General features: G+C 41.8%; 1 protein-coding gene across 1 annotated transcript; it reads right to left on the reverse strand.

Annotated features, from left to right (window-relative positions):
• Nucleotides 1-802: 802 nt before the first annotated feature.
• Nucleotides 803-10426, reverse strand: h6pd (hexose-6-phosphate dehydrogenase (glucose 1-dehydrogenase)). The gene is made up of 5 exons (XM_041273899.1): nucleotides 10299-10426; nucleotides 6618-7287; nucleotides 6209-6326; nucleotides 4169-4438; nucleotides 803-3378 (listed from the first exon to the last, which is right to left on the reverse strand). The coding sequence occupies exons 2-5, from the start codon at nucleotides 7254-7256 to the stop codon at nucleotides 2033-2035; spliced, it is 2373 nt and encodes a 790-aa protein (XP_041129833.1). The 5' UTR covers nucleotides 7257-7287; nucleotides 10299-10426; the 3' UTR covers nucleotides 803-2032.
• Nucleotides 10427-11737: the final 1311 nt, after the last annotated feature.

Below are 11737 nucleotides of genomic sequence, written 5' to 3' on the forward strand. Positions count from 1 at the left end.
TTTTTGTTTGTTTGTTTGTTTGTTTCTCCCCAAGGTTCAATTAATCATCCAGTGACTTGCCATTTACAATCCACACTGCTCTAGCTATCACACCTCATTTGCATGCAATCTTGCTGATTTTTATGAATTACTCACACACAATCCTTAAAATGCAGATTTATTATGAAAATATTCTTCAAGAGCCATTTTTCTTTTGTAATTCCAGCATATTTAATATTTCAGTGTCTTTACAAATACATTCAATTGTCAAACACATGGTTTTATTTTATTTTACAATACAACGACGTATAATGGGAATTAAAGAATGCTAATGGAAGAAATCTATACATTTAAAAATACAACATTTTCATTGTTCAGTGAAAATTAAAGATAAAGATCATCAAAGTAAGCATTCTAGTGCACAATCCCTGGACTTTATGGACATGCAAGATGCGGGTGTTGCTAATGTAAAGTACACCCATTTCAGGCTTTACTATGAGCTTGATTAGCCACAGTATATAGATAACAAGCTCAGGTATGTCTCAATAAAGAACGAAGGAAATGCTTTAAAAACATGGCCCATTCTATCTTGGTTTTTCTGCTGGCACTACTAGTTAGTAAGGAATTAATTTAGAAGTGGGAATGAAAATAGTTTCCGTTTCATCCAAAAGTCCAAAAGTCCCCCCCCCCCCCCCCCCCCTCGCCCCGCCCCCCCCCCCCCCCAAACATGTGGCTGAATGTGCACGTATTCCTGCATAACAGTTGTGACAGCAGCACAAAAAGTGGATGAGACATAACTGCACTAGCACTTGCAAAGAAAACGTGCATTTCAACAAAAACCTAAAACGTTACCAACCTAGCATGTCAAAATCAGTTTAATCCTCTCAGCAATCAAATATAGAGGTAGTGCCATTTTTCCATAATGCGTTTGACAGAGGTTAAAGTTAAGCACGGTTTGTAAAAAGTGCACACCCTTCTTTTTTATTACTGCATACTTCTGTGATTTGTCTTGCAAATCAGAACTCAACAGCTTGTAGCCATGTGCGGTGTGCACAGTACTGCCCCTGGGTCTTGAGCCTTCATTTAGAGAAATGGAGCATTATATCAGGTCAGATAAGCTGTTCCAAGCTGGTGGCGCTGCATCATGGGAAACAGCATTTATCCAGTCACAGAAGATTTCAAATGCATTGCTTCAAGCCACAGAATACAGTCCCAGCCCTTGTCCCTGCCCCCCACACCTCATTAAAATCCTTATCAAACATTACCTTCAAATAATCTGCCCCAGCATAAATGCATTTTTCCACATTCATTTTCTAACATTCACAATTTTTCAACATATAAAAGTTAAAACTTTCAGACTAATTTCAGTCTTTTTTTCTTATTTGTCCAGAAAGTAACTTTGATTTAGTTTGAACCCTAACTAGTAACATGGGATTTAGGTATAAAAAATTTAAAAAAAGACCATAGATCTGGCAGTGACAGTAAATTGCATAGATATTTCAAGTCAAGTTGACACTGCTAGTCTACACTATACAGGTTTCAGTACACAGTAAAGATTCAAAAGATGCAAACAACCCATTTTTTTTTTTTTTTTTTTTTTTTTTACATCAGCTTCTGTTGTACACATCAGGAGACTTATTTGAAATTGCATCACTGTAAGACACACAATCTGGGGCTTTATAATTATTCCTAGAGCACAACCTTTTAATAAAAAAAAATACTTTTAGTTACAGGGTACAGATCACATAGCAAACAATGAGGTGATAACTAATTAACAACACCACTACAGTAGGTATTTATTTTAGCAACACTTGGTATCTCATTAGTAACCATGTAATGCAGGGGTATTACATTACCATGAAATTACATCTTGACATGAGTTCAATGAGTTGAAATGATTACCTACTGCTTAATTGGCTCTATCGTGACTTTTTTTCATAAAATGATTCCATATATGGGACCTGTAAATGAAAGCATAACCAGGTTAAGAGATCCACAGATTCAAGGCAACCACCTTTTGATACCGCTCACTAAAATCCACTACTTTCATTAATTACCCCAGAAGAGCCTCATAATCAATGTACCACACCAGCTTCCCGTTGGATGGTTTCACTCCAGTTATTGGCCACTTCTTCGGATCATCTTTCACCCTGCTTAGCTGCGTTACCATTTCGTGCTTTCCCTTCCCCAGCACTATGACTCGTACGTTTTTGGCTTTGTTGATGGCAGAGAAAGTAAGGCTCATCCTCTGATGGGGCTTGAATGGGCTTTCCGTCAAGGCTACCAGCTTGTTTTCAAGCGTGTCGAACTTGCAGCCCCGGAACAGCGAGGCCGTGTGACCGTCGTCTCCGACCCCCAACAGAACCCAATCCAAGCTCGTGCCGTTTATTAACCTGGACATTTCCTTCTCATAAGACTCGGGTCCGCCGTCCTCCTCGACGCAAAGCCTTTGATTCACAAGGACCGGCATGGGGTGGATGTTGAAGTAGGGGACCCTGATGTGCTGAAGAAGGTTGTCATGAAGGTTCTTAAAGTTCGAGCCTCGGTCAGTTAGCGAGACACAGCGTTCATCCACCATCCACAAATGAGTCTCCTTCCAAGGGAACGTGTAATGGTGCAGCACAAGCCTCTGAAACAAAGCGATGGGGCTGGACCCTCCAGAAAGAGCCAAGTGGAACTGGCCGCTCTGTTTCACTGCTTCTTCCGCAGCCATATGAAGATCTAAAGCCAGCCTTGACACGAGCTCTTCAGCCCAGGCTGACACCATCTCGTTCGTTCTGTACTTCCCCTGGGTGATCTGAAAGCTCTCAGAAGACGCTCCGCCTTGGACGGGAGACAACAGCACCACAGCTTCATGAACGAATGAAACCTTCTTACCTTGAAGTTCAAAGTCCAGCAGGTTTGCGTTATCCGCTCCACCTGGATAAGCACGAGGGTACTCGTGCAATATGCCGTCAAGCAACGGCGTCCAAAAATTCCATGACGCCAACAGGTTCTCAGTGCTCACGAAACTGTCCCGCTTGGCCTGAAAGATGTGAGATATCAACACAGCATAGGCATCCATCTGTGCCACAGGAGTATAGACATAGTACTCCGATAACGGCTGACCAAACATGCTGACATTCACATATTCAGTGACCTCCTTCCACCCACTCAATGGCAACTGAGGTTTGAAAAGATTTTTGCTGACCAGAAAAGCTGGGTATTTTAAATTGCCCTGGCCGATGTGGAAGATGATTTGCTTGGGCTTACAGTGGACACTCAAAACGTTTTGGGTGCAGAACACCTGGTTCCTGAAGAGGACACGAACGTACGAAACTCTCTCATCCAGAGCCTTGCCCGAGGTCAGTATGAACGGGATGCCATCCCACTGGGAATTTTCAATGTGCACCGCAACACCTTGAACAGGGGGAAAAAACAAAAAACAAACAAAAAAAAAAAAACCATGTAATGTTATTTGTCATATCAAATCTCAACTTTAGTCCAGATTGGAACAGTTGCAGCTTGACAGTGTCCCAGGACTGAACAACAGAGGTCTCCAACATTGATCCAGGCCTGTCTGGCACAATAAACTGAACTAAGAAGTCTCTGTTTTAAGCTGGCAGGCAAGGGTACAGTGACTCATAACGACTGGGAGAGTTTTCCATGCGTACTTTGAATCTGAACTCCTTTGCATCAGCATTAGTGGTATTTTTCATTAATAAAATGACTCAATGTGGTTTCATGCTTTCAAACTTCAATGATAACATTTGCAGACGTATTCCACGCTGGGGTTTACAGCTAACTGTGGGTGCGGTCTTGCTTCTGAGCGGCTTTCCATTGACAAAACCCCCTTTCACTGTTTATTGTATAGTCCCTTACATCCATTTGAAGCAGTTTTAGTTCACAAAATAATTCTGTAACTCTTGTTATTAATTTCCATGCGTTAGACTAGCATGGAGTTTTGAGAGAAACACACGTTATCTTTAACTATTTGTGGAAGTCTGGTTCACTTCCTCTGTCATTTCACGTTAAAAATCACGTTAGTTTCTGCACATAGCGAAGCTGCAGGCTGGTCGGTAAAAGTTTGAAGGGATGGGGAGTTTCACTCTTCAGCTGAAATTGCCAAATATGTTCAAGCGGACATGAAATCAAGGCTTGCAAACGGATTTCTTTAATCTGGTGTGTTAACAAACCTAACAGTACCTACCCGCAAAAGTTGGAGTGATGCTTATGTGCTCTGCGGTCCTGTTCAGTTCCTCGTTGACCTCGGAGTTGTAGGCCTGGTACTGGCCAATCACTGTGCTTCCTTTACCAAGCCTCTGTAAAGACCCAAAGAGCTTCAGTTTGCTTTTAAGAATCTCTTCGGAGCTGCTTCTGTTAACTGGGATCTCCATGGCAACGTACGTCAGGATCTCCGTCAGGTGATTCTGAATCACATCCCGAATGACACCGTACTGGTTATAAAAGTGAGTGCGACCTGAATGAGACACAAGGGGGGGGGGGGCTGTTCAGAGTTCAGCTTCGTTAAGGCTCTTTAGACAGCACACAGTACAGTCGCCACAGGCACGCCGAGCTGGAGCAGACACACAACGTCTCACTGTGATAAAGGATTATTTCACAAACAGTAACTGGCATTAATCTTTACCTCCGTACTCATAAAATCACCACACAAACACCAGGGACAGCATTGAGAAAAAGCAAAACGTTAAATTTTTAATGATCCAGCCAGTTAAGCAGTTTCACCTGTTTGAATGGGTAAATCAAACCAAAGCAGCACAGCTTGTGAACCAGTGCATTCAGTGTACACTGCAGTTTATGTAAAATAATTAATAACAACAATAAAGGACAGGAAGATGCTGATTTTTGAGTAAAGGCACTTTTTGATCTCCCCTTATTCGTTGCATATTTTGCATCACCAATTTACAGCTTGTTAAAAATCGATCCGCTCTTTCTGTGCCTATTAAAGTAAAATTCACTGTGAAAAGAAAATTAACATTTTATCTTCCCCCTCAGTTTTGCAATCACAGATCAAATTCCAACAAAGCAGTCCAGTTCCAAGAAGTAATCTGCTACTGCCCTCTAGTGGCTACTGATAGAAACTGAAACGATTCTTTAAAACCAGGCTGTGAAACACCCAACCCTGCAGGATTCAAGCAAATGGAAACATCCGAGGAGATGCACCTGTCTAGCAGTATCTGTATTCACAACTTACAGATGTAATTATTACTAAACAGGTCATGTAACTACAACACCATTATAGGAATACTGGCTGCTTAACATTTAACTGTCTTTCAATGGCAACCCTAATGGCTCAGCACCCTACAGTGTAATCTATAAACAAACAGGTGGTGTATTGAAAGTGATCTCCTTTCTCATCAGGACGTTCAATTAATCTGATTAGTTTGGACGGTGCACACAGCGGATGAACAGATTCTATACTACCATTGGACCTTTCTCTACTTCGGCTGCAGACACCTGCTTTGTGAACTAAAGCCGACTCACAATGTCCTTGCATAGAACAAAGCTGTTTGCTTAGTCCAGGGATGGAAAATTAGACTCCCATTGCATAGCAGTTCGATCCATTCCTGGTTTTACTATGAACTGAATCAGACGCACCTGAGCTTGTTAACTATACACTGGGGCTAACCAGGCTTGTATTAAATCTTGGAATGGGGGAGGCTGCTATGCACTCTTTCCTTCACTGTTAGTCAATTAGGAGTCACAAACAAAACCAGTGAATGAAACACAAACCAGGAGTTATCAGCTGACTCCACAGCGTTTCTTTTTTTGTATGTTTCAACATGGAAAGCAAATGCTTGCTTTGATTTGAATAAAAGTATTTGACATCCCTTGGTAATTACTGAAATCAACAGCTGCTGATGTAGAGGTTGTGGGGTAGCAGCCAGGGACTTATGGAACACAGAGGCACGCTGAGTCAGCCAGCCAGCACAAATACCCTGGCAGCAGTAGCAAGTGTCCTCTGGTCTACGCCAGCGCTTCACACACTTGAGTTTGCAGGTCTGCATTACTGTTTCTTCAAATGCTGTAAATAAATCACTGGTTTCCCCAATACATTTGACTGTGATGCATTTGCTTAAGGGCACACAATTCTGCAATCCTGGACAGACCCTGCAGGTTGCAGAATATACCACTAGGCGGAGCTCACTCTACAACACAACACCATTTTTGATGATTTTTGTAATCCAGGTGAACTGTGGATTAAGAGCAAACATAATCAGTGCATTACCTTTTGCATCCACAGTTTCCTTCATGACTATTTCCACTCTCTCAATATGATGCCTATTCCATATAGGATCCAAGAATTTTCTGTTTTCATGCCTAAATGGAAGAATCTGAGTAACAGCCTTGAAAAAAAGAGAATATGAAAAAAAATATATATATTAAGGTATGTTTAAACTGTAATCTTAAATTGTAGCTATACTTTATTTATCATATTCTCTGCATTACCAACAGATTCAAATGCAGTAAGGCCATTTCGGTTTGATCAGTATCAAAGTGGAATCCAGCACTGAATGGACAGAATTGTCCCTCTGCATATAAACCTGTCACTGTCGAATGTAAACAAACTGGATAGTCATGGTAACAAGGTTGTGTGTTTCAAGTCAGACCTCAGGAATGCCTCTGCGTCATTTTACCTGCTTTCCCAGATAGTGGTCTATCCTGTACATCTCCTCCTCTTTCAGGAACTTCTTGAGATCCTTGGAGAGCTGCAGGGCGCTTTCATAGTCGTGCCCAAAGGGTTTCTCCAGCACCACCCTCAGCCAGACACCGGGGTACGGCCGGCAGCTGCTGTTGATCTTATCGGCGATGTCCGCGTAGCTGAAGGGCGGCACAGACAAATAGAACAGCCTGCCTGCTTCCACCAGCCCCTCCTGCTTCAGCTGCTCCTGGATCTCGGCATTGAGAGCGGCGTAGTGCTCTGCTGTCTGCAGCTGCCGATACTGAGACAGTTTCAAGAACTGGTCTTTCAGTAAGGCACACCTTTCGGGGGCAACGTCGGCTGGGCAAGCCAGCCCCTTGAGGATCTCAGACATGGCCGGGTTGCCCTTCTCGGGCTCGGAAAGGGCTGCACCGTAGAAGCTGAAGCTGTGCCCGCTGCTCACCTGCTCCCCGTAGAGCTGGAAGAAGCCCTGCCACAGATACTTCCTGGCCAGGTCTCCCGTGGCCCCGACTATCACCACCGAAACGTGGCCCTTCGATTCCTTCGCCCAGGTCTGCTGCTGCAGGGAGCTGACGAGCAGCAGCAGACCAGACAAAGCCTTCCATGGGATCATCTTTCACAGGGCAAGCTTCTTCCACACTGGCCTTTGAAAGGGAGGAGAAGGGTGGGGAAGAAAAGAAAAGAATCCACAGATTAAATCTTTGCAACAACTAGTCTGTAGATTGCGCTGCAGCTCAAGGCTCTGCAGTGTTTTTTTTTTGTTTTTTTTTTTCCCCCCAGGCTGATCACAGCTCATTTATCAAACTGCTACTGCAGGAACAGTGTGATGCAATTGCTGGCTAAGGAAAAGTAATAAGCTTTAAAATGCTAACAAAATCTCTTTGCAGTAACTTCAAAGCGGGATAGAGTAGTGCATGGCTTTTAAACTGTGCATGACAATCCCTTGTAACGGCACGAAGGATGCATGTAGGAGCGGGATGTAGAGCAGTGAGATTTAAGGAATGTTTTATCCTAAATTAAACAGCTTAATTCATAAACTTTCCTTAAATCAAGCCCAGCACCTATTCAGCAAAGCAGCGTAGTTTGGAACAACGCGATTAGCCCGGTCATTGACATCATTGGATTTGAATGAAGGTATTCAACACTAGATCTCTCAACAATTGTTACATTTGTTACATATAAGTCCATGTTAAGATAAAAAAAAAACTCAACGATGGTACATGTAGTTACATGTGGATTGTCTGGTGGCACTAGGACCGACTTTTTGTTTTGACACTGGTGTCCATTATACAGAAGTAAATGGACACTGCAGCTAAGGGAAAGGGACCACACTGTCCCTGCAGCTCATGATGGCAGCTGAAACGTTTGCCAGGCTTATGATGTGGAACACATTGCGCTGCTGTCTCTAGCAAATTGATTTACATTTTTACAGCTATGCTGCAAACCACATGATGGCGCTTCAGCAGCGAGACTTCACAGATAAATCTTACTGGCCTAAACTTACAGATCATAATCAATAGATACTAGACCTAACAGATACTAAATAGTGCACAATGCACTCCCACCAACCAACAGTTTCAGCGTTTATAGAAAGACATCATGATCTTCAAGCGTCCTTGAGTAACTGCATGAGTCTAAACAGAGTTGAAAAGACCGCAGTACTAAAAACACAAAACCCAGCTCAGGGGAAAGCAATCAAACCCACAACACATTACTTCAGTTCAAAATATTAGGATTGCAGATTATTCAGCAATTGCTGTAATCACGTCGAGAACAAGTTTTGCCAAATACAGCAATACCCGATTCTACCACTGAGGCTTAAAAGGTGAATGAGGCTAGTCCCTAAATGTAACTTCAGCACCTTTTCAGCTGGACCTGTTGTGCAGTTACACTTTGTATTTATAACACATTTGATTTAAAGGTCAACAGAAAAAGGAGCGCCTGGGTTATGCCGCACAAGTAGTAGACAATTACTAGTGTTCAAAATCAGCAGAAATGTAATTTGCTAAGCCACTGATACCTGGTTACCTGCCAATTCTTGAAGGTTCATGACAAAACATCCTGGATTTAAAAGGACACAGTGTATTAGAACAGCAACCCCCTATTGTTGGAGGGATTTATTTATTTATAATGATGTAACTTTCATCCTGGAGATAAGCCACACAGAAAATGAGGCTCTGCCACGCACGTCAATCTTGACTGTCAATCTTGAAAACCTGCGCGGCAGCTTCTAAGGCAGCAAAGCTTTTAGTAACGGCAGGGGGGGTTGGGAAACGTGTAGGATATTTTCTGATTGGCCATTTTAAAGGATGTCTGTACAGTATGTCAGATGCATGTTGCACTGTAGCGTAACTGTAATTGCATTTTCAACAGAAGGCTACAATGAGGCCTTTCTGACAAGCAAATACTTTGCAATGGTTTTGAGTCCCACTCACCTGCTGTGGTGCAAGCTGCTGTAAAAAGTAATGCATCTAAACAAGCGAACCCCATCGAGGATTGAAACCACGCTACTGTTTCACCAGGTCTCAAAGCAGCAGGGATAGCCTGGAGTTCCTTTATTGAATCCTTTCAATATCTGAATTTGTCGTGCTTTTTTTGCAAGCACACGCTTTTCACTGTTCATTCAGGAGGCCAACCAATCTAAAAGTACAGTGCATTTCCTGGTTTTCCTTGTAAAGCAGCTCATATGATCATTACGATAATACTCAAAGACCAAAACCAATCTATCACCGAGAAATCATTATCAATGCTTGTATTATTTTCTGACTCAGAACAAACTACAGTAATAGCGAATACACTGCCTCCCCTAAAAGCAGACTAAATGTTTCAAACAGACTTAAACTCAGGCAAGTCTAGTTGTCTGCTAATTTACAACCTTTGTGCTGTACAAACAGGTACCGGGTCTGTTACAGATAAAGGATTTTGCAACTTCCGAAAAAGCAGAGTTAGGAAAGACTGTGCCAGTCACTGAGTGTTGATACTGTATATCTGCCAACATTTCTAGGATTCCTCTAAATTCCAGGCAGAAGAACACACAGTCTGGGTATTTGAACATGATCTTTACATTAAAATTAAATGTACACGACTGTTGTAAAAGGTAATACGCACACATATCTGTCTCTGTCTGTCTGTCTGTGTCTGTGTGTGTGTGTGTGTGTGTGTGTGTGTACTGCAGCCATACACAGTAGGCAGGAGAGGAGGGGCACACATCTACGTTAGCACCAGTTAATTTTCCTCAAAACTTTAATACTGAAAGTGGTATATTTCACACTGTTAAAAAGAAACATGCATAGCTGTTATGCCCGCCAAGGTATATGTTATTATTACACAAAACTATGTTCATGTCTTGCGGTCACTGACAGTACAGTATACAGTACCTGCGCGGTACAGACAGCACACAACATGCTTACATTACCGATTTAAATAACGCTATCATTTCTTCATCGGTTTGTATTGTTAGACATTCTAGTTAAACAATTTCACAACAGGCACGGCGTACGATGCAGATACAACATGCAAGTTTCAAACCAACGTTTCTGCCTCAGTTTCTAGTTTTTAAGCAAACGTGTTGTTACTTAAAACTGCATTTTAAATACAAAATCACCTGGTAAAAATCGGAACACAATTCAATGATGAATTATAACAATGCACATACCTAGCCTCAGCAGTACTGTTAGTACTCGCTTCTGTGTTGTTGTGTAACTGTTGTGTGCTGGACTGAGCAGCTAAGCTTCCAGCATGCAGTAGCCACGACATACCAGCATATCCGCATTTAAAGAGGCGCGGTTCACAAGAGGAACATTGCCGGGTGTCATGTCGTGTTCTTACATTTCTGTAAACCAATCATAAGACCAGACGTCGGTTTCATTTCGTGAATGAAACACGCAAAAGGTTTTAATAGGCACGCTTAAAAAATACAAGTTAATAATTCAACAGAAACGGCGCGATGTGTGGACTGAACAGAATTGTAAACCTCTGTGTCATTTTTTTCTATTTCTGTTTTGCAAGAGGGACAATATTTAACATAAAAAAGTGAGGATTGTCCTCGACATAGAGTAGACGTGCCCCTTCATTCAATCACTTACAAAGTTGCTTTGTTTTTGTTTGTTTCAGTAATGTCGTGTTTTTTTCTTATCGTGAACTAAATTCGTACTGTTTTGTTTTATTTGGCAAAGAATTTATCTGCTACCCCCCACCCACCCTGGCTTTTATTAAATACATTTGTCAGCAACATAAATAACGTCTTCATTATATTGTAATGCCTGTGCACATATTGCTGTGCATTTAAACAATTCTACTAAAAAAGTTACATTCACTTAAACACATAAAATGTTGTTTTGTTTTCCAATATCTTCATATATTCTCTTGCACAGCACTGCTTCAGGGTAAGCTATTTGGAATTAGTTTAAACATTAAATGTAAATCAGGATATAATGTGAAGCCCATACTCTTACATAAATGTAATGAGGCTGTATTCTTTTCTTCAACACTGAGGTGGACTGGAAAGCCCATCACGTGTACTTTCCTTGCAAGTGTAGCAAGGAACATTTTCATGTAACCAAACCTGCAATACTCCGGGATTGTGAATCCCATTCGAATGGCACAGCTTTCATCTAGCAGATCCCGGGAGATGGGTCTGCCATTATCATCTAGGATACAGCAACTTGGAAGGTTCTGGTTGCAGATCTTTATATAATTAAGGCTGTGTTCACCATCACCATATTTAACACTTCAGTCCACAGTCTCAGCATGAGCGACGCTAAAGCTTGATATTCTTGGCGCCACGTCAGACCTGCAGCATAAAGGATAAAGGCAAAGTAATGGAATCAAGAATGAATATTGTATGATAGGTGATATGAATATATGTGATGGTTCCAGGACAGCATCAAAGAGCGAGCTTGGAAATGCTTTGCAGGTATAATAAGAAAACGGCTTGTTATCATCCATTTTACAATAGGGTTCAGTACGGTGCAAAATGGTGAATCCACTGCCAATAAAAAGCTGAAGATAACCACATGTCAATTACATCTGATCAGATCTTCTGTCAGTCATATATTAGTTATATATTTAGGGCCTGAACTTTTCAGGTTTTAT

This window comes from Polyodon spathula, chromosome 16, assembly GCF_017654505.1.
Source record: "Polyodon spathula isolate WHYD16114869_AA chromosome 16, ASM1765450v1, whole genome shotgun sequence".
Classification (NCBI taxonomy): domain Eukaryota; kingdom Metazoa; phylum Chordata; class Actinopteri; order Acipenseriformes; family Polyodontidae; genus Polyodon; species Polyodon spathula.